A 23,811-nucleotide genomic window follows, 5' to 3' on the forward strand; every position below is an offset into this window, starting at 1 on the left:
TTAAACAGTGCAGCAATGTGGAAAGATAAAAGTGTTGGAAATGCAAAGTCTGAGGAAATGCAATTAGAGCATCCCACTTGTCCAGTTCTTCACTTGGCACTCATCACATTTGCACAAATCCACATAAAAACAGGAAAAGGTGAAAAGGGTGAAATATTCCCAGGATGATAAAACTCTTGCACTGCCAGTTAGCAGCAGCATTAAACTTGAACAAATGAGCTGCAGAACACTCTATACTTCCATGTAAGTGTGAAACTGAGACCCAGAAACCCCACAAGGCAGTGAAATATTATCTTTATACCAAAATTCAGTCTGCCTCTGATGTTGCAGCAGTGCTTTTTTTCAAGAAAAGAAGCTGAAGGAATCCCTGGCACAAAAAAACAGGTTAAGTAACAGCAATTTTCTTCAGACACTCATGATGTCTATGCCACCAAAAAAAAAGAGAAAAAGAGGATGGCATGATTTCAGCCACTAACTAAAATGGAAAAAAAACCTTTCAGAAGTGCAGAATGGGATGATTACATGATTACAGCCCACAGTTTTCTGCTGTTTATGATACCAGATGAATTTCAAATTATAAAAAGGGTCAACATTCAATATCTAGAAAGTTATATGGGGTGACACCAGATGGAGAATCTGGATGTCATTATAGGTAACATTTGCAAAAGGGCATAACTCACTGAAGTACTTCAGAGATGGTGATTGAGTTTAGAATTTTACCTTTTTCTGTTCAGGTGCTCTACAGGTCTCTATGCCATGATGGATTCATTAGGAAAATGAAGCCCTTCTGACCACATAATGATCTACATGGTGAACAATGCACCATATTCTTCAGTTTATGGTGTTAGAAATCAAATTTTCAGCCTAAAGAAGCTCAAATACTCAACTACTCTAAAAGAGTGATTTGATGTGTTGGATGTTTTTAAAGCATAGTGGCCAAAAACTACAAGTATGAAAGTTCAGTATATTAAAAAGACAGATACCAGCTTGAAAGTAATCAGTGATTTATAACAATGAAAATATCCATCTCCAAATATTAATAATAATTTTAAAAAATTAACACCCCCATCAAATATTCTACGTAAAAAGAGAAAAAACACGAGAATTTGTTGCCATTTATGAGCAGTTTATCCAGTCTCCTTGTTCCAGCAGCTTTTCATCATTCACACTGCTCGTGCTGTGGGCACCTCCCTGTCACTGTTATTCAAGAAATCCCTTTGGCCTGTCCTGATGTCCCTGTATGGCAGGAAGAACCAGGTGCAGGGGTCAAGAACGCCCTGAAAATGACTGAAACTTTTCTGCTCTTAAATTGGGACAGAGGCAAAACCAAACCACTCCATGGAGCCTGTAACAACAGAGAGTGTTTTAACAGCACTTCACCTCCAGCTGCCAAGAGAGCTTGGCAGTGAAAAAGTACAAATTGGGGAAGGACAAGGAAAAAGTGGAAACTGGGAAAGCCTGACTCCTGGCAGCTCAGAAGAGAAACTGCTTCATCTGATGGGCTGAGATCCAGGGAAAGCTCAGGCTGCTCTGAGCTCTGGGAACGAGGCAGAGCAGCTTCACTGAGACACTGGGGCTGCCTGGTGCCTCTGACTGAGTGTCCTGAGGAAGGCAGGGACAGAAAATCCTGCAGGAAAATGCATTGAAAAAGAAATGTCTGCAGAGCAGGTAAAGGAGAGAGGGAAACCAGCACATTCTGTCTCAGTGGGGAGCCCCCAAGAAGAGCTGCTTTCTACTCACAAACTGATCCCAAATATTAACATTGCTATATGCAATGAACTGCAGGGATCAATGTCATAACTGAACATAACTCCACAGAAATAATCCCCCAATCTCTCCCAGGGAACTGAATCCTAAGTTTTAACAGATAACAGAAACTGAAACCCAACAACAAGAAGTAATTTCAGTGGAATTAAGGAGTCACAGGGAGGTCAAGGGCAACATTTTGGTGTGAATTCCAACATTGTATTCTGCATCAAAGATGGAAGTGCAGCACACAGGGTAAAAAAAGAAAGATGGGAGATATGATTCACTTGTGGGTTAAAAGCTGGTTAAGAGGCAGCTAAAAAAGGCACTTAAAAGATGGATTAGAAAATTTGTTTCTTTACCAATTAACAGGCTCAGGTGACAAACCCCCCAAATTCTGTACCTACTTGCATATTAAAGACTGCAACTGAAACAGAAGCTGCTAAGTGTTTAAAACATTTCTAAAAGGCATTATGTGAAAGGAATAAGGAATATATAATATGTAACTGCTGAGGATATCACTCCCTTTCCCCCTGAGCTGGGATGGGGAGCTGACAGATGCTGAGGGAAGGCTCCCCTGAGAGATGGTGTCTCAAAAGCCACACTTGTGGCACCTAACAAGTTAACAGGCACTCAGGAAAATTCTGCTTTGTGGATGAAGGACTCTGGTGTGAGTGACAGGAAGAGCAGCAAGAGCAGCAAATAGGACTGAGAGGGCCAGCTGAGAAATATTGTGGAATCCTGTGTCTGCTGAGAGGGAGACTGGAAAACTCTTATTAAATGAGAGTAATTTGTGGTTCACATACTGCAAAAAGAGTGTGTTGCACAGAATATGGGATAGTAGAGATCATCTTATCCAAATACCTGCTCAGGAAAATGTAAATCTAGTCAGGCAAAAGATGGAGTGGGATCAGTTACTGCTCTGAAGGCAGCTTTTCATATAAAACGTAGGCTAAGCTGTGACTCTTCCCATGACATGAATAATACACTTCTGATTTTCCCTGCTGTGTTATTAATATTGCATCTTGTCAAAGGCTTGTGCACCAGACAATAAGTGCCCAGCTCTCAGAGAGAGAAACAGAAGCCTTGACCTGAAAAGCCACCACGAAAGTAATAGGAGAACAAAGCTTTTGGTGGAAAACAATCAGCTAGTCAGGACAGAAAGGACATTCCTAAGTGCCCTCTGCATAGTGAGTAACATCATCTGCAAGTGAGGCAGACAATGAACTCAACAAACCAATACAAAATGTATTTTCTCACAATATGTTATCAAAATGTATTTTCTCACAATATGTTATCAGCTCTAAATGTGACATTTTTTTCTGAGCTAGAAAGTCACATTATGTTTTTCATGATACAACAAACAGCGAGTGATTCTGATTGAAACGGTGAGGGAAGGGTGGCTGGGGGAGCACTGACACTGCAGCATTACAGTCAAGGTGATCATTACAAAGCTTTTGTGCTCCATATGTAAAGAAGATAAAAATGTTGGGATGATGTCCTTCAGCAAAAGATAAAAATCACAGGAAAACGCAGGAGTTTGAATCACTGGAGGGTGTTGGTCAGTCTGTAAATGTACTTACACAACTCTACAGCTGAGCAAGGGATGGTGGCTGCAGAGTAATTACTCAATTAGGGCAATAAGGAGTCAGCTCATCTTGTCTGCAGGAGCAGGAATTGCCTACCAGGATATAGCAGAGCATAGCAGAAAGCTCAGAGCTGGAACAGAAAATGTGTTTCATTACTGTATCAACACAACAAAGAGTGTGGAACTGTGGAACCAGCACTGTTAATCTCAACCTTGGTACAAGAAGCTCTCAGTGATGGAGCTTTTCCTATCCCCCATACCACGTGGGGCAGGTGGGGAGGCAAAGGCATCTAGATAATTCCAGGAAAGAGGAATGCTGGAATAATAAACATGAAGGCAAATTTAAAATGTAATTTCCAATTAGAAAAATGGAAGAGGAAAGTGATGGAGAGAAAGGGACCATTTGTTTTCAAGCCATCAAACTAGGTTTTCACAATGAACTGGAGGGAAAAAAAATAAACAGTGTTAGGTAGAATGGTTTATGCAGCTCTAGAGGTAACAATTCCATTAAGAGGAGAGATCCTGTGCATTAATTGGGAAGCTGCAGACATAATGAATGCAGGATGACATTTTGATGCTTCACTTGTCTTCTCCCCTGCCAATCCATCTCTCTGCTTTGCAATCTGTCACTACTGATGATGTGTTAATCTTTGGGCTGAGGAGATAAATCTGTTTGGGCTCTTTCTGAGAAGCAGGTATCTGTTAAGCACTGCAAAGAGCCTCTCCTAGGAGGGAAGAGCCACTGCAGTTTGCTGAGAAGAGAATTTATCTAGCAGATAATTCTCACTGAAACCCTCCATGACTTCCTCCTATATTTACTGTCTAATTTGCATTTATTATACCCTTTATTATCTGAACACCTCAAAATCTTCCATGTGCTTAACCTAACAAATCCCTAATACAATTCAAGGAGCATTAGGGCAGTTTCATAAGAGACAAGCAGGGATGATGGTAATTCATGTTCCATCCTGCAAGGCTGTGAATAACTGTAGTTTAACAGATGCATCCAAAATGTACATATCAAACCAAATCTCTAAAATTATAGCATATGTATGTTCTTAATATATCTAGTGAGCATGTGTGCATATGCACACATAGCCAAATATTTACTGTGACATATAGAAAACCACATTTATTCATCAATATCAACAAATGGATTATATCTACTCCATTTCCTTATACTGTGATTAAAATTCATGCTGACCAGGATAGTGAGGTTACAGGTAACAGCCTGGCTCCTAAGTAATGCTCCATTTATGAATCTTCAGATGTCAGAAGACAATTTTATCTGCCCTGTGGGGACCAGTGTCTTGGATCACAAACCTGTGGGCCTGTTCAGCACCTTTGAAGATGTAATTCTCAGTGTAACTGGCTATCTCATGCACTGTAAAACACTGCTGCTGTGATGTGCTTTGGGTTCTCTGCACATTCCTACACACACTTGGTCTGTTCTAGAAGGTGAATTTACAGAGAACATTTTGCAAGAGAAAAAGAAAGTGGGTGAAGTTATGGTACCACAGAAATCAGCTTTCCTCATTTTATCTCATCCTAATTGAGGGCTGTTTCTGTTGCCAAGTGAGGTCTGGGCTTCCTTGATGTATAAATCAAGGGTGTTTGTTACACTAAAACTGGCATGTAATTGCTTGTCAGCAGTCACCTTGTTTTAAGAAATGTGAAAGAAATCAAAGGAAATGTAAAATATTACAGGAGACTGTCTTTGACAAAGAATAGGACTGTGTGAATGGCTGATCAGGTCTGAAAAGGAAATATAAAGTGAAGGGTTTTGGTATAAATAGGTTTAGATTTAGGCATGCTGAAAATATAAGCTAAAAAGTTTTGTGTTCAATGAGATTCAGTCTTTAATCTTTAAACTCTGTGTGTGTTTAGGGATTAAAACACACTCTCAAAAACCAAAGCACAACAGTGGGGAGCCTTTTCCCAATGCTCCTGTGCCCAGGATGCTCAGCTTGGGCTCTGCCTAAGGAGACTCAGTCTCCTCCTGTGCAGTGGGAAAGTGGCCCAGCCACTCTGAAAGGGCTGGGCTGCCTTAGGCAGCTCCCTGTCTCTGCAACTGTTCCAGCCTGGAGTATTTTCCACACATCTTTGTAACCTGTGTATCATCTCTTTTATCTGATGGAAGGTTTCAGAACCCATCCCACATTCCCAGTCAAGCTCACAAATATGCACACCACATCATGGCAGCTCTTTAACACCTCTCTCCTTCAGGCTGCTCCTTCAAACGTGCTGTTTCATCTGAAAGAGACACCATTCCCGCAGGTACTTGTAGATACTCCTTGAAATTTAATAGCAGCAAGTGATGGCAAAGAGGAAGGAGTATAAGAAGTGCAAGTAAATAAAGTTTATAGAAAGAGCAGGAGAAAGAAACCACATACTGTGAAAAGAAGCTTGATGCAAGGTGGAGAAGGACAAGTAGGAGAGCAGGCAAAATAGGAGAAAGTGAGGATATAAAAAAGGAGAAATAAAAAAGGCTGAGAGACTTCCTTGCATTATCAGCAGGGTAATATTAAGCCTGATAACCTTCTTTAGTGAATGACTTTATTTCTACAAACCAGGGGCCAGGCAGGAGAGCTGCAAAGTTCATTGAATGAACCAAGGCTGACATTTTCTGTCCCATTCTCAGTAGGTTTAAAAAGAAGGATTTTTCTATCATATGAGCATCAAAACTGCCTTTTCTTTCATTACTTTTAAGGAGTAAGGCAAAACGAACAAAGATCGTGAACTTTCACCAACCTCATGACTTTGGCAAACTCAGTGTTACAAGATCTGGTTACAATGTTAAAAGATAATGTTAAAAAGTTAAAATTTTGCCTCCGCCATCCTAGCGCCAGGCTCCGTATCAAATCTAGATCAGTCCTCCCCTTCCCAGGCACATCCATTTATTCCACACAAAGCTTCCAAATCCCTGGGTCTCCACAAAAGAGAGAATTCTCAGGTTCAGAGCTGCAGTTTAGGTGCTTAGTCACACTCCACATTGTCTTGGCAAAATCTCCTTCCAAACAAGGGTTGAATAATGGGAATTGACTGAGTCACTCCAGTCCAACCTATGGACTGTCATCACCCACAGCTCCTGGATTATGCAACTGCAGCAACCCTCTGGAACTCCTCTGTTAGAAAATGCTGATTTGTTGCAAGTGAGTCACAGGAGAAATTAAATGAAAAGTAATCTTTCCAAGGGAACATCTTCCCCAGTTATTCTGCTACTGACTCCAGAGGTCTTCCAGACCCTTGAAAGCTCACCCATGCAGCACGGGAAACAATGTGGAAATGGGACTGAAATGTTTCCTTCCCACTTTCTCTCCCTTCTGGATGTGCAGGGCTTTATTCCCCTACCAAGCTCAGAACTCTTAACCTCCTGGGGAAGAAACTGCATCTGGAAACAGCAGCATCTTCTTATTTTTGTTGTTTCTAGAAAGAAAAATCCTTCCCCAAAATAGGCTATACATGATTTTTAATACACTCTTTAAATCAGGTATCATTTTGAAACTCTGACACTAGTTTTCTTATTTTTGCTACCTTTTCTAACAGTACATTCATCATCCTAAAGGGTGTCAGTGTAAGATGAACCCATCACCCACCTTGTCATGACTGCACAGTTAAAGCAGCTTGCACGAGTCCCTCCTGTGCAGACACCCTGCATTATTTCCCTCAGTGCCTCTGCTTTGCAGGGGGATTCTGCACAGAAACATTGCCACTCTCCTGACAAATGACTTGCATGCACAAAGCTGTTAGTACGCTACAAGCTTTGCAGGACCACTGATTTTATTTCTCTGTTCGTTAAAGAACACATTTTTTCCTCCATTTCATGCATTTTAAAGCATCTCTCTAATGAGTTCACATACTAAGCATTAATATTTTGTTCAACATTTTTCCATTAGCTGTGTCAAACAGAGCCTCGTGTCATTTGTCATGTTGCACTGAGGCTCTGAAAATGAGGAAATGTGTTGCTGCAGTTGCTGTTATGATGAGCACAGTTTTACAGGAGTATTTGGTTGTGCCTCTGTGGCATTCCTGGCTCGGTCTGAGAGTGATGAGCGTGTACATGGTGCTGTGTGTGCACTGTCAGGTGTCTCTGTGTGCTGCCACGCATTCCAAACACTCTATCTGTGCACACCCCATGCATTATTCAGCCTGTGTTTTGTCATGGATTTTCCTGGAGTGCCAGCCTAGCTCATGAAGAGGGGAAGGGGAGTCAACAGCTTGGGGTGCCCTGTTGCTCCCCGAGATTCAGCATGCAAAGCACTTGCCTTGCAGAATCACAAATATTTCCATAGCACAGACCTCTCTGGGCAGGTTAAATATTGCAATCTAAGCTAAACATCCTGACACAAAACGTTTGCAGTACCTGGCTTCTTAAATTTTTTAGCATCACATTTGGTTGTTTCCTCCTCAGAGACCACAATGTTAACACACCAGTTAGTTGTGTGCTCTCTCCTCTCACAGGCAGTTCGACCTGGCTGGCCACCTGTCCCTGCTCTGGGAATTTTCTGCTGTGGAAAGCAAGAAATGTGCAACCACAGGGAGTGCAGGAAGGGGTCACAGGGGTGCAGCAGGGAGTGAGTGACAGCTGAGTGACAGAATTCATTCAGCCCTGACCCCTACAAAGGAGCTCTGTGGTTGGGCAGGAAATGGCTGCACAGGGGGAAGTGTTTGAGAGCCACAGAGAACAGGTAAGGAGCCTTTCAGTGTTACACTGTTCATTCCAGGGTGGCATTTTCTTCATCCTTAACCACAGTACCTAGAGGAGCATCTCCTGCAGAAAAAACATGCTCTCTATAGAATGGCATCATCCTGAGCTCGACCTTGCAGAAAGAAGCTAAGTATTGATTTTTCACACCCTTTCCCCAGTTTTATCTTCATGGAGAAACACGAACATATCTTTATGGAGAAACACACTGCACTCTTCTCTGCATAGAAAGCTTTTTTTTGAGAGGGATCAGCTACTCACAAATGTTCAAGTTAGAAGTTAAGTCTGCTTATGGAAATTGTATTTGCCCAGAGAAGCTGTGGATGCCCCATCCCTGGAGGAGTCCAAGGCCAGGCTGGATGTGGCTCAGAGCAACGTGGGATAGGGGAAGGTGTCCCTGCCCATGGCAGAAGGTTGGAACAAGATGGTCTTTAAGGAACCTTCCAACCCAAACCATCTATGACTCTGAGTTACAAAGGAAAAAAAAGCTAGTTTTTTATTTTTGGTGTTTACTACACCAGCTGACAGTTTTACTTTTCTCCCTTTAATTGATCTGCTTTGTGACTCAAATTAAGAATTAGAGGAGCAATGCAGTACTGTAAAATCTGTTACCCTACCAATGAAGCAATTCCCTTTTACCAAGTGGGTCTGTTGGCACGTGGGGTTGTTCTGGGACAATCTCCCAACTCCAAGGAACCAGGGTCTGTTCCCTCAGATTGATGGAACCTCATGGCACTGGGAACACACATTTTTGATCTGCATAATGGTAAATAACCCTCCCTTTACTGCTCACCAGTCACACACAGTTGGGCTCATCTGTGCTGCCATCCAGCACCTCTGGGACTGTGCAGAAGCCAACAGGGGTAGAGAGGAGCAGGGTGGACACGCTCCTTGTACTGCCATGGCTGATGTTGGATGCACAGCTGGATTCCTGGCCCAGTGGGAGGTGTCCCTGCCCATGGTAGGGGTGGAACGAGGTGGTTTAGGGCCCCTTCCAAGCCCATCTGCTCTGTGTCTCTCACCCCTGCACTGTGCCAGGGCAGCACCATGCCAGGTGCAGCTGCAATTTCTGCTGAGGGTGGGCAGAACCTGGGCATGCTGCCTCTGGGAATGGGGAGTTCCCTCTGCTTTCCCTCCAGCTGCCAGTGCAGCTCCTGGGCAGCAGGGACCTCTCTCAGTGCTGCCTGTGTCACACAAAAATGGACACTGGTGGGGAACAGCTGGGAATGCAGGACAGTCCCAGCTCTGCTTTGGATTTCTGCTTTTTTGCATCAGGAAGGCAAATTAACCAACTAATCAGAGTGGGCTGGGACATGAGAAATGTGTTTACCTGAGACAGGTAGAATACAGAACAGATTCACTTGGCAAATTAGAAAAAAACCAAAACCAATCAATCAAGTTTCTTTTTCTGCAGGAAGAACTCTCACATTTGTACCTTTTTTAAAAAATAATTTTCTGTGAGCTCTTTCACCCACAGAGAGTAGTTGGATTCTAAAATCACTATTCTTAAAAAAACCCAACACCACCACCCTCACAGTTCTAATTTATTAGCACGTTATCCAGGAAGATCTCAGCAACCTTCACAAATTGGTCTGGCTGCCACATGCCCTCCATTATGGACCTCACTAATATCTTTAAATCACCAGTGACACTGGTAACTTGATAATGTTCCTTCTGATTTACACTACTGCAAAACTGAAAAAAGTTTGCTCTTTCAAGTAATTAATTTCCCCTTTTATTGCAGCTCCAGAGCAAAGCCAAGATTTTCTCTGGCTTCCAGTAGAATGACCCATGTGTGAAAAATATCTCCCTCTATCAATAAGCTCCAATTTAAATTTATCATATTTTCCCATGTGTCCCATTCATCAAAGTATTTCTTTACACTTACATTCTTCCTACAAAGAGCTGGCGACATTTTTATTTAAAAGAAAGTGATATCAGAATTCAATAAAAAAAAATTAAAGCATTTTACATATTCACACTGGAAATGTGATGCTGTTGATTTAAAAGTTAATGTTTCTTGAAGTTACACTGAAGACATTCAATTAGCACAATAAATATCACCTCAAATTGTTAGATGTATCTTTTGTGACCTGATACCCATTTCTCACACTGCAATATTTATTCTGCTGGAAAAAATAAACAACCATTTAAAATGTGGATTTGTGAAGAAAAATGTAAACAAGCAAGGCCCAAATCTAAAAGAATCCTTTGAGCATCCTGTTACTGGACTGAATTCTTTTGGTCTCAGGCCTGTGATGTGTCAGTCACAGAACTTAAGGAAGTTTTATTGGTATAAAATTGGCATAGGATAAAGGTCAGCTTATTTATTTTTAATGGGTGTAGTGAGATTATTTACTACTCAGTTTACAGGCTGAAAGTGCATTCTGCAGTATTTATTCTATTGGAGAAACAGGGAAAAAAAAGGGACCACTCTAACTTCCCCAAAATAATACTCTGCAAGTGGGGACAGCTTAGCAACTGCACCAACACAAGATTTAAATCCCATCAGGGCTTTGGCTGACTGTCACTTGGGACTGGATGCTGAGAGGTGCTGAGCAAAGATTCCTGCAGGGAATGGGCCATGAATACTGCACCCCAAAACTTACACACAGCCTCTGATTCAGAAATGGGAAGATGCCAGGTCAAGTCACAGGAAGATTTGTAAATCTTACTCTGTATTTTATTTTTTTTCTTTTAAATATTTCTTTGTCACTGAGGGTAAATTCCATTAATTTCTCCATGCTGTTGCTCACTTAATGAGGCAAAGAAATATTTTGTTATTCCCCTCTGATGAATACACAAGCACCAAAACCCAAAGCTGAACAGTGAAACAAACAGTAAATTATTTGAATCCTCTTAATTCTGTGCTTTTTTGGCAGATAATGTCATAAGTCATTTTGGCTTAGCAGCCACAGATTGAAGACAGATTTCCTTTTAAACTTTGGAAATGTTAAAATTGAATGAGCTAACAAAAGAAATTTTTACTTAAACAGGGAAAAAGAAGAACTTTTCAAATATTACACTGGCTATCAGATCATTTTTATGATTTTTTTTTGCCATGAGTCTGAATACTAATTTTTTGGGGAGGGCAACTTTCCCCTGTCGAACCCAAATCCAGGCAAGTCCCATGAATCCCAGTAAACTGAAATAACCTTTTCCTCCAAACTCCATCCCCAAAATTCTTGAAGAGCTGCCTGTGGTTGAACTGGAATGCATCTGGAAGTGTTTGAATTAAGTGCAGCTTGCCCAAAAGACAGCTTGGCTTCCTGCAGAGGTGTCAGGGATAAAAAGGGGATTGTGGTGGACAGAGCATTGTTGTTGTGAGTTAACAGGGAGCTGAAGTGACACTGGAATACTCATCAAAGTTCCTAAGGGCTGCTCCCTTCCAGATGAGCAGAGAGTGGCTCTGAGGGCAGCTGAAATAGCTTCTAGAAGTGCTGCAGGATTTCCTTTTGGACCCTCCTGCAGGGAACAGCTCCATTGAACTCAACAGCATCACCTGCACCAGGTGATCACAGAGTTTCACCTAAAGCACCAGAGCTGCAGCCCTGGAGTTACAAGAGGCTAATTTTGCTCTGCAACTTGAATAGGTGTCATTCTGTGCCTCCATGAATTTTTCAGGTTCACTGTTAATATTAATTTTTGATTGGATGTGGAAGTGTCAACTCCCACGGGGTGCAATTAATCACACGTCCCAAACTGGGAGATAATAAAAGTAGGAAAGTGAGTTAGTATGCATCAGGTGCTTGTACTTCCCATTAACAAGAACAGATTTATAATTTTAAAAAATTGTTTTCATTACACTTTTTGAGGAGAAAAGGAATTTCATACCTTAATGCTGTATATTCTCTTCATTCACTTAAAAGACCACAGAGGTGCAACGCTTAGGACAGTCTTAGCCCCACCCTGAATTGTGCCATTTTCCACATCCCTCCAGGAGCCACCTGGCAGCCCTGGCTATGCTGGAGTTGTGCAGAGTAGAGCAGCTGTGGGCAGAAACATGGGCTGCAAGCTGAGGAACCACATGAATTACACCTTCCTCGACAGCTGGGCTGTAAGAACATGATCCACTGGAGCCAAAAGAACCCTGACAACTCAGCTGAGAGCTGAGTGCAAGAGCACAGGAGTCTCAGCATTACAGTGAGATCTAAGTGTAGCTCTGACCCACAAGCACAGGTAACAAAAGTCTCATTGATTCCAATTAGAGGAGGCTTGGGTCTATTTACTGTAACTGAGTCGATTCTCAGAAAAATAATTAATTCCTTGTCATGTCTCATGTGTATTGATTTTTGTAATTACACTGGAATTGGAGGCAAGCGTGCAGGGGGAAGGAAATGCAGTTGATTTGTGTTTAATTTGATGCACAAGCTGCAAAGGACAAAGCAATTGAGGCATGGCTGTGGCCATGCCCATCCTGGGTGCTCCCTGTGCTCAGATGTCGTGTGCCAGACGTGCTGGAGTGCACGATCCAAAATCACACCCTGCTCTGACATAATGCAGGGCACAGAGCTGGCTGTCTGCAGCAGCCTCCACAGCAGGCAGGAGAGATGCCCAGGGGGAAGAAGATAAGGACAGGACAAGCTTAATGTGTATCAGAGAATAAGAGGAGAAGACAAAGCAGTAGGATGGGAGAGAAAGAAAATACAAGTTGTTGCTGATAATAGAGCTGCCAGTAGATAATGTAAGGAAAAACAAGGAGTGAAAGAAAAGAAAATACAATATGGCCTTGCTTGGTAATGATGCTGTTAGGAGACACCAGCAGGAGGGAATCAACTTTGTTTCCCATATGATTTCGCTAAAATGGCAAGTTAGGGAGTTTGTACCCAGAGGCAAGTCAGTATCTCACTTCTTAACAGGTGCTGGTCTCCTTTCCCAAGCATGTTTGAGGGAGGGGCTGGTCTGGTTCCACACACAGACTCAGTTTCTGCAGCATCACAGATCAGTTTGTCACAAAGACATTGTCATCACCCACACAGGCACATAACCACCTTTTGGGCTCACTAAAGCCAATGCCTGCCCTGACTCCTGCAGGACCACAAGATGCTGTTTCCAACCTTTTGCCTAAAAGCACCGGTTCAGGAAGTCTTCAACACTCATAGGAGCAAAAAAGCTTCTTCTTATACAACAGCCCTGCAAATGAAAGCTGCAAAACAGTCTCACATCCAAACACTAGAAAGAAATTATATATATGAGGGAGAGGCAGAGCTCAGGGGTATAAAGCAGTCCTGAATTAAGCACTTTCAGCTAACCATGTGGTATTTTAAACAAAACAAAACAAAACAAAACAAAAAGCCTCCAGGACAGGGAACTACTCTGCATCCAGCTTGTGCAGTTTCTAAAACCTGCTGCCTAAAACGACAGCACTCAAAGGCAAATTTTCTCCTGGTGCCCTACACACACCACAAGAGAGGAAGCTGCTAACTCATACTTTGAGAAAAGCCAACAAAATGTGAGAGGTTGTGGCAGTGTGTTGGCAACACTGGGTGACACGATATCCTCCCTGGCTGGGAAAGAGCTCTGAGCAGAGTCAGAACACAACAAACTGTGAGGCACTAATAAATAACCAAATGACAGTGATGGATGACAGCAGATCTGTCTCCAGTGGAATTATTGGTGAGAATACTGAAAATTCTTTCCCTCTTTATGTATTAAACTCTTTGTTTGGGGCTGAGTTGATGCTGCCAGAAAAGCCTTTTAACACAGCCAGCATAAATTTCAGTGGGTGTTTGAAGCAGGAGAGCCTGAGTTGTTGAAAAAGCAGCCCCCAGAAAGGCTGCTGCCTGCAGAAAACACATCAGCTCTGCTCAGCTGGGAAATCATTTGATCTATTTTATATCATCCGCCCTGTCACTGAGGAGGCAAATATGGCTATGAAATATGGACACAGAGCAAAACATAAAAAGAGACTTAATAAAATGAGTAATTATGTTTTCCCTAAACCCTCTCATGCAAGCAGGAGGCACATACCATCATAAATTCAGCACAGTGCCCGTTTCAGTGTGTGGGAAAGGGAGAAATCCCTGGAGCCAGGCCCTGTGAGCACATCCCTGTGAGGAGGGATGGGGAGGGCAGGGGGAAGAGCTGGCACTGTGGCCACAGGCAGGGGGGGACAGGGATCTGGAGCTGTTCTGTGCCAGGACCTAACACAGGGCAGAGAGAGAACTGATAAAAGAGTCAAACATGGCTGGCCCAGCACCTTTCAAAATTCTGCTCAAGTCCTCCGTGACAAATTTCCAGTGCTTTATGCTACTCCTCTGTACATCAATACATTTTAAATAAAAAATAAAGGGGAAAAAAAAGGAATGATGCAGCCAAACAGAATAATTGAGTGCCAAAGGATCCAGGGAAAACCGGTGTTAGAAGCACTGTCTGATTATTCTTTGGCATTTTAAATTCCAGTGCTTAAATTCCAGTTCACAAGCCATGATCCTACAGCACCAAACATAAAACCAAGTATGTATACTTTTTATACCCAGATGCCTACAACACCAGAAAGTTCCAGCTTATTTATAAGCATGATTTTAAAAAGATGAGTAGAAAATTGGAAATGCTAACATTTTTATTTTCCTAGACTATTGTAAACTTCTGGCTATTCAGCCCTTAGCCTAATGTATTCTCTGGCTACTTCACAGGGATGACATGACAACACTGATTAACTCACAGCCAGTGCTAGAATTGAAGCTGTAACACAAGCACAGAAACATTGGGACTGTGGACACAGACAAGGAATGAGAACTGAAGCCAAGGACACACGTTTGAGCAAGAGCAGAAAAAATGAAAGCAGACATGACACAGTGGGCTGCAAAGAATTACACTTGGTATGAATCCTGCTGAAAACAAGTCTCCCTCCATGTGGAAGTCTGATTATACATACGTCTTCCTACAGGAGTAGGACCTACAAGTGCAGGACTCTGAACTTTCTCCACTGAAGCTGGTGGCAAAAATGCCACCAGTTCCACTTGGAGCAAGAGTGAGCCCCCAGGCTTAAGGATCAAAACATGCATTTCCAAATGTTACATGTAGATACAGTGCATAAAGTCAAAGAGAGGAAATCCAGCAAGCAATGTAGAATACAAAGCACTATTATTATAAAAAATCTCGTTGTTTCCCACAGAAATCCATGCTGATGGATGGTCAGCAGGACCTGGGGTAGCATGCTAAGGAGATATCTCTTTTTTCCTTTCAATGGGAACTGTGTTTTGCTTCTGTGCAGCTCAGGCACAGGGGAGGGAAGGGCACACTCTGCTGGTCACAGCACCTTTTACACTGACAGCTCCTCAACAAGCTGAGTGCTGAAAAATAACCCTCGTGTCACGACACCTGTACCTGAGGTGGTGCCCACACCAGGTTGCTGCTTGACTTCTCCCACCCTGAGTGTCAGTGAGGGTGGCTCTGATGCTGTCAATGGATTCTCTCAAGTTTAAACATCAGCCTACCTGCTGCAAGAGCTCCTTCTCTCCTGAAGGACAATTTTAGCAGTGTAACATATGTTCAAAAACTCTTTACCTTAGGCTTTTCATCCAGTATTTGCTGACGAATCTCCTTGTGTTTTTCTACAAGTTTCTCCTGCCTTTTACTCTGAGCATCTTCTAGCTGTCAGAAAAGAGCAGAGAATCTTTTTTCGTGGATTGCACATCCTCACTCTCCCACCTCCTCCCCAAAAAACATCCTACCCATCAAAATTAAAACATCAAAACTATGAACAATTCCAATATAAAATTACACACCACTGCCTCGAGCATCCCTGAGCACAACTGTTCAACAGCTGGGAGTGGACATGAAATACCAGATTTCACATGTGACATTCAGGATCAGAAATGTCTAAAGGACTTGCTGCAGTCTTCAAATGTCGTTCAATTATAAATTTTGGGGCTTCACTTCATAATGAACTCAGACATAAAGACTATTTAATTTGCTAATTCTTTAGGTTGCTTCCTAAATCAAGGCACTTCTAAGCAAAAATGGGCCAAGTTTTGAACCTAACTTTCCTTGCATTGAAATTAAGAGGAGAATTCAATGGCTGCACACATTCCATAGTGATTTTACACCCCAAAGCACTGCAGTGCATGATTTCAGCCCGGTGTGAACCAGCTGTAGCTTCACAAAAGCTAACAACTGTAATTCTTTAATTTGTGTTTACAGAACTCACAGAATGCTTTTTACATTTCAATAACTGTACAAATGCAATTAAAGTTAAAATATACTCTGCAATTAAATGTTCATTGACTTCCCTCTGCAATCTTGGCATTTGTGAGACAGCAAGTCCATTGAAAAATGGGTGCATTTTCCATGAATACACACAGGATATTCAGAGATGAAATTGTATTAAAATCTTCCCTCCTCAGCACCACTCCCCAAATGCTGACTAACAATTAATGAGGAGCTTTCTGAAATCCCAGTTTTCCTTCGACTGGAATACGAAGCAGAGTCTACACTGCATCTGCTAAAATTCAGAAGGAGCAGAATCTTTCTGCTGAAGCCTAGAATCTGCAGTTGAATATAATGTAAAAGATGAAAGGTGACATTTTATCCCCCCAGCTGCAGCATAACCCCCTGGGCTGACATACCCTCTTTATGTACTGCACCACCTCCTGGATGTAGGACCGGATCATTTCTGTCTTCTCCCTGGGGGAAGCATTCCAGCAGTTATTGGAGTCAGGAAGATCACACCAATGACTTTTAACTCCCTGCAACTCTTTCTTTGCCTAATCAAGGCCATCTTTAAGGATCTGCCTAATTCACTTTTCTGCACTCCCTGAACGTGTCCTTGCACCAGGCTGCACCTTTATTGCATAAAGGGCTCAGACTTCCCCATGACCTGCACAACATCCCCCTGCTCTTCCCCAGCAGGCTTTTCCCACAGGATAATGCCGTGTTTTCCAAGTGCTCGTGGTGTTCCCACAGTCCCAAATGTCAGCCTGGGAGCTGCAGAGCCGTGAGCAGAGGCACAGTGCCACGGTGTGGCAGAGGAGCAGCCTCTGCCACAGCAGGCACTGCTGGTGACAGCCGGGCACAGAGCTCCCCCAGGAGCAGGGCAGGCACGACCTGGCCCCCACACTGAGCTGAACTTTATGGCACACTCTCAGAGTTATTTGGTAACCATCAAAGGCTGAACACAAGAACCCCCAGAGGGGTAAAATGCTCATAAAATAACAATTTGTGGCTACTTCAGTTGATCAGTTCCAGGACAGTTTTCCAAATCCTGATTGTCTCATCCAAGACCAGTGAACTGTTCCTCAGGTGGCACTAAAATCAGGAAAATTTAGGCAAGCACTGGCTGGGTGTAAAACCATTAAGAACAATTAAAACAACGGATCACTATCTCTGTGCAATATTCCTTCCCAAATTTGTGCAAAAGCTTTAGATGAGCTGCAGTGTAGCTAGAGTGACTCCAAAGGGATTTCCCAGAAGGTCTCACACCTCTCTGCCCTAGTCCCAGAGTGAGGACAAGCTGTGTCACAGACAGGGGAAAGCTGACTTTATCATGGAGTTCCCATCTCACCTCTCTCAAGGGCTCTTTGAAAAGCCTCACAGAGGAAAGTCCTTGGGAAAAACGAGGAAAAAAATGAAAGAGAAAATAACTGCTACTTGTCTGTCTCTGAGCCTTTCTCACTAGTGCCTCGTTTACCTCTCAGCAAATCATTTCCTACTGCAATTGATTTTTACTGCTGTAGCATTTCTGTAACAGCAAACTGCTTTTTATTGCTGAATTCCATGCCCTCAGAACAGCTCTAACTATATTAAGCATTTCTCCATCTTTTTCATAATACATTATTCTCATTTTTTGGTAGGATGTTTACTGAATTTTTTAATGAGTTGATTCTTAAACTACCTGAAACACTTCACTGTGTGTGTCTGATTTCCTTTCAGTGTTACCAAATACAGATTCTCTCTTGAGAGCCTCCAAAACCTGTGTAAACCCTTTTACCTGCAGAAAACCAAACAGAGTTGTGCCTTTGTTACATGGTAAAACTCAAACATTAGAGGGTTTCTTTTTTTGCTTTGTTTTGTTTGTTCCTCTTGTATTTTTAACTGCTCTAAAATAAAGACTGGTAACAAGAATAGCAGTGCAAGATTAAAATGCCCCATTTTCTTTTTGAGCTGCTTGCCAAAACAAATGAAGGAAGACAAACAAACCTAGATAGTGTGCCCTTGGGAAGAACACAACTTGCACAACTGCAGTTTGTGTTGTCTGGGGGTGCATAAATGGAATTAGTATTGCTGTGCCTGCCCAGGGACACTGCACCCTCAGAGAGCTCAGCTTTCCCCTGTCTCCCCCAAAAAGTGTCACTGTCACTGGTGAAGGATCATTAGCAGTGTCTGAGGGGAGTTTATCCCAAAAGCACAGTAAACCTCACAGTATGGTGCTGCCATTTCTTCTGGAGAGCAGCCTTAATGGAGTTAAGAAGCAAAGACAGCTCACAAATAGAAATCCAAGCTAAGATGAAATCCAACCCTGCAGGAACAGGAGCATTAAGGCTATTTGTGCTCAGAGGAACAGTGCCTGGATGAACAGCATTTTTGGGAACTGCTCCATAAAGTGCTCCCAGGAACAAACCCACTCCACACTGCAGCACCTCTGCTGCTGGCCCAAGCTCTCAGAACAGAAGATTGGATTAGCCCCAGGAACTGAAATTATTATCAGGGAAAGGACTCTGGTGAGGTCTGACTAAAGGCTGCCTTGCATTTAGGATCAAGACCTTCCTTTGATTTACCAGCTGTGAAAAATCTTAGAGAAGGATATAGATCTAGAGATATACTTACTCTTCCATTTGATTTTTATCCTTGGACTTTGCTTCTGTGATCTTCTCCTGCCTCTTCTTGTCCATTTTTTTCTTCAGTTCTTTCTTTTCTCTAAAGTATGAAATTAAAGGAAAGTTCAAAAAGTATCTAAACAAATCCCACAGAGAGCAGCAATCAATGATAAAGGGAACAGCACTTACTTTTCACATGTTTCTTTCAGCTTCTTTAGCTGGTTGTTCTGACACTCCTCTGCTACATCTGTCAGCTTCTGAATTAGCTAGAAAAAAAATCCCAAGCAATAAAAATATGTATTTTCAGCTAAACATCATAGAGGCAGTAAAAGTCTGCAGCAGACATGAAAGTCTTACGCCATTCCTGGATTAATTACCAACCATCAAAAGCCTGTAAACATTATTATCAGTGCAAACACATTATTAACTTGTGGAGTTCAGCCAGAATGGTGCATATCCAACTCACACAGAGAGTGCAACTTCTCTGTACATCAAGGTGATACAGTTTCACAATATTAAATGTAAAATCAAAATATATTTCAGGTATTTTACCTTTGCTAGGAATGAAAATGCCTGTGAAAAATCATAAGGGGTCACAAATCAAATTTACACAATGCTAATTGCCAACTGAATTCCTGTGTCACTGAATATCCAGGTTTTTCTGTGAAGGCTGAAAATGTTCCTCTTGTAATGAGAATTATTACAAGGAGTGGTTTGGATTTTGGGGTGAGAATCAGGGGTGACAGCTATGAAAGCCGAGCACAGAGAAGCATAACCTACATTTTGGTCACAGAATGAAAAAGCTCTGAGTCGTTGGTTTGAAATCTGCTGTGGGTTCAATCCCCTTTGTGGCCAAACCAGTAACAAAAGCCATGCCTGTGGTGGGGATGCTGACAGGAAAGAAGTCATGGGCAGAACTCCTGTGCCAGTTCAATGAACAGGGAATAAAGTGGGAAATGGGACCCATTTGGTTTGATCACCCTTCTAGGTCAAGTCTGATTTTGTAAAATCACCCTCTCAGGGTGATGAACCAGGAATCTATAACAAGGTAACTTTTCATTCCTTAGATAAAAGTAGAAAGGTACCAACAATAGGCTCCTCTCTAAAAGAAAGCCAGCAGAAAGAGTCTCTCAGCTGAAAGACAAATTCTAATTGGAATATAACTCCTGCACAGCTCAGAGGGAAAACTGCCCAAAAGTTCCATGCTAAAAAATGAATTTACTGTGCCACCACCTAACAGGATAATGGCAGAAATGTCACTTTGCTTTGAGAAATGCAATTTCCCATTTTGGAATGAGAAATGAGTTACCTCATGAGATAAGCACAACTATGTGGGTCTAAAATGGTTCTTTTTTATAAAAATTCCAATCTCTGAGATGCAGCCACCATCTGTTACTGGGATGGGGACTGTCCCCCTGTGGTGCAGGTAACTGTGTCCATACAGCCACCCTGGAGCAGCTGTGACTCACATAGGGATGGGGATAAACACAGCTCTGTGCTGTGATCCATGGAAATCAGACTGTGCAGGGGCCTTGCTGAGCAATGCCCACACACCAATCACTGCTCTGACCTGCTCTTTTTGGCTGGCAGAGCAGAGCAGACAAATCACTTCACCCAATAGGAGTGAGGCAAAACATCAGGTAATAGAAAAAATTGCAAGAGGGGGTTGTCTGGAGTTGAGAAGCAGTTTGCTGTTTCTCCCATAATACCTTTAAAAATGTTCATTTCTGCCTACGAATATCCATTAGCATCAGCTTCCATCTGCCCAAGCTCCTCTATTTCAGCTCAGAGGGCCTATGATCTTGCTGTAGTTGTCAGCCAAACTCCAGCTGTAAAAACAAAGCTGACTTGGACCAATGAATGCAAAATATTTCTTCACCATATACAAAATATGTCCTGCATCCCCTTAAAGCATTCATCTGCTACAGGAACACTCTTTGGCACAACCCCCTGTCCTGGGGAATGTTTGAGTTTATTTTCATGATGTTTTGATTTATTTTCTGGCTAATCCTGCCTCCTTGTGTGTTACAGGTTTGAAAAAGTGGCAGAACAAAAGAGGAACATCATCCAAAAGCTGCAGTAAAACCAGAGTTACGTAACCAGAGGTGGCAATAATCCCGTTGCCTTTGTGCCTTCCACCCAAAGCCTTCCAAGCTGCTGGACACAACAGCCCCTTGAAGCTGCAGCAGAACACACAAAGTGAAGCTCTTGAAGGGACTCCAAGCAGGAGGAAGCCCCAGTTCATGAGAATTTGTCCTGGTGCCATCAGTGCTCACCCTGAGCTCGACACCACAAACCTACCAGCTTGATGTGCTCCCGTTTCTGGTACTTCTCACTGTAATACTGCTCCTGCCTGAGGTTCAGCAGCTGCTGCTGCTGCTTCTCCTTCAGCTCCACGAGCTTTTGGGTCATCTCAGAGTCGAGTGCAGCCAGCTCCTGCTCAATGGTGGAAGAGCTGTGGTCGGGGCTGCTCGTCTCAGACCTGCAAGGACACAACACACCCCAAAGGGTCACCAGGCATCTACACCCTGCCTTTATTTATTTAAATTTGCCTTCTAAAGGCAGTATTTATAAGCAGTCCATTAATAAGTTCTTCAGCACCACACACAGAGCAAGAAGATTGGTGACTTTAGCCTTAGAAAGTTCAATAATTTAATTAAAAAGAAGTTATTAATGATTTATTAATGGGATGGCTACTGCTTTTAAACCTCATCTCACTGACCCACCAGGGTGGTGTCAACCAGACTTAGTATGAGTGAGCTATAAACACAGCTGCCAAGATTTCCCATGAACAGATGCTCTGGAACTTGTTTATCCACTTCCAGACAAAACTTGGACTTCAAAGCTGCAGAGCCTTCAGCAGAAAGGGTGAATGCCGAATATTTTGGAAACCAAGTCATCCCTGCGAGCATTCAGCAATAAATTAAAAACCTTAACATTACATCTGCTTTTACCAAATGCTTCACATGGTAGGAACATCCCTTTATTTGGTGTTTTCTCCCCCCTTCAGGAAATGCCATGCATAGCACACACAGGAAAGTGCTCCACGGGCTGCTGACTTCAGAGGGAAAGTTCACACACCAGTGGGGAGCAAACCTCAGACAGGCAACTTTCAGGGGCAAGGGAAAAACACAATAAGGAAGCTAAAAAGCAACACTAAGGAACAATTTGGGTCTGTTTTACTGTTTCCTAAGTCAGAAGAAAGGATAGATGTAACTGTGAAAGGAGATATGATAACACTAAACTGCCCAAGAGAAAAATAAGCAGCAAAAAAAAAAAAAGCAGTATCACTCTTAGGCCAGCACCAAACCAAACCCAAGGACAATACATTAAAAAAATAAGATTATGCTGTGTCCCTGCTCTGCTGCTGTATTTACTGCCATGCTCAGGTGCTAAATCAGTTGCCTGGGAAACGTCAGAACAGCGCAGGAGATGGACAAAACAACAAAACCTTGAACAGAGAGGGCTGCCACGGGGAGAAAAATGAGTTTGCTCCTCAGAAATATGCTGAGATTACAATGCAGAGAACTGGCTCTGCCTCTCGTCTCTCTCCCAGGTTCAAGTGTGCAGCTGCTGTCACTTAGAGTTACTTCACCTGAAATAATGTGATCCTGCTTTCATCCGTCCGAGGACACGAATCCCAAGGTAGCCTCCTTTTATTTCTTGTATTTTTATTGTATTTGAATATTCTGCTAAGAGGTTAAGTGGTGTCAGTGTGATGGGTGAGGGTAATTTAAACATTACAGAGCCAGAAGACAGCATTAATGAATATTACAGTCAGCATATTATGCCATTACACAACACATATTTTAAAGCTGACATTTCTCTTGTATTTCTGGAAAAAAGAAATCAGGCCTATTTCTAAACATTGGCTAAAATACTGACTGTTTTTCACGGGACATGATCATGAAAGAAACTTCAGAGCAACACCAAAAAAACACTTGTGCATGTGTATAAATAAATATTTCAAACTTCCTGTAGACAATGGCTTTACTGAATCTTAGCTCAATTTTAGACAAGGGCAAAAAACAGGGACTGCCCCTGACCAGAGACCGTACATTTTTATGGCCATCTGATACAGGGACTCCTGTGAAGTAGGGATTTATACTTTGCAGTTACAGGCAAATAGTTACAGCAATAATTTAAAATGGTAAAAATCCCCTTTCTCCTTGGGATGAAGTGCTCTATTCGAAGTCTGCTGCTTGAGATAATAGGTACTTGCAAGCTTGAAAATCCCTGAAAACATATTTGTGCCTTTATTAAAATTTAACCTCCAGACTTGTCTGTATCTGCACATAAAACTTCACGTCTCTGACACCACTGGGGCAGCTCCACGTAGGAGACTGCAGGGTTTTACTGCCTGACATCAGCAATGGTTTGCAGTCAGATCTCAACACAGTAAAAAAACTCAAATGCTTTTTTGCTCAAAAACAAATGAGTCATTTTATTTATTCAGCTTGATTTTCTGCTTAAATGTGAATAGGAGGAAAGACAGAAATCTGCTGTTGTTTTGCCTGCCACTCACAGACTTTGGTGATGGAAAACACTGCAGATAAAATATCCTTGTGCTTGCAGTTGACAGCCAGTCATTAAAAAGAGTTTGTTAAACTCAAGTAGAGAACCTGGAAGCCTGAAAACTGGCAACAGTGAAGGCCAGCAGAACACAGATATATTGTGAGTGTCAAGCTCTTATTAAGCCCAATGACATTCTGTCATCAGGAAAGCAGAAATTAATAAGCTCTTTCCCAGGGACAAGTTATGGCCTGAGTCCCAGTCACTTACATTTAGAGGTACTATCAACAAGGTTGGCAGCCAGAGCAGGCTTGCAGCTTTTTTCTCTGATCATCTCCTACCAAAAAGTAATTTTTTAAAAAAGCTCATTCAATATCATCATCAATTTCATCTAAAAGTTAAGAGGACTTCTGTGCTTATTTAACTGCTTTAAAAAATAAATTATATTAAGACCAAAAGGATACACCAATGGGAGAAATAAAAGTTCAGTTGCAAGAGTATCT

The 23,811-nt window shown here is 42.3% G+C and overlaps 1 protein-coding gene and 1 long non-coding RNA gene across 5 annotated transcripts in view; one reads left to right on the forward strand and one right to left on the reverse strand.

Moving 5' to 3' along the window:
• Positions 1-23,811, forward strand: part of LOC148224135 (uncharacterized) — a 141,497-nt gene that overhangs the window by 62,916 nt on the left and 54,770 nt on the right. Inside the window, exon 3 of the long non-coding RNA XR_015802049.1 lies at positions 20,828-22,441. This is a non-coding gene — a long non-coding RNA (uncharacterized LOC148224135). The remainder of the gene's footprint in view (positions 1-20,827; positions 22,442-23,811) is intronic.
• PLCB1 (phospholipase C beta 1) overlaps positions 1-23,811 on the reverse strand; it is a 327,675-nt gene that overhangs the window by 40,067 nt on the left and 263,797 nt on the right. For all 4 annotated transcript variants that reach the window (XM_088160734.1, XM_014895072.2, XM_088160735.1 and 1 more), the window contains exons 27-31: positions 21,098-21,278; positions 18,986-19,062; positions 18,807-18,896; positions 16,610-16,667; positions 15,549-15,635 (exon numbers count right to left, since the gene is read on the reverse strand). In XM_088160734.1, the coding sequence (XP_088016860.1) occupies positions 15,549-15,635; positions 16,610-16,667; positions 18,807-18,896; positions 18,986-19,062; positions 21,098-21,278 (493 nt within the window). The remainder of the gene's footprint in view (positions 1-15,548; positions 15,636-16,609; positions 16,668-18,806; positions 18,897-18,985; positions 19,063-21,097; positions 21,279-23,811) is intronic.

Source organism: Sturnus vulgaris, chromosome 3 (genome assembly GCF_052056855.1).
Source record: "Sturnus vulgaris isolate bStuVul1 chromosome 3, bStuVul1.hap1, whole genome shotgun sequence".
Lineage (NCBI taxonomy): Eukaryota > Metazoa > Chordata > Aves > Passeriformes > Sturnidae > Sturnus > Sturnus vulgaris.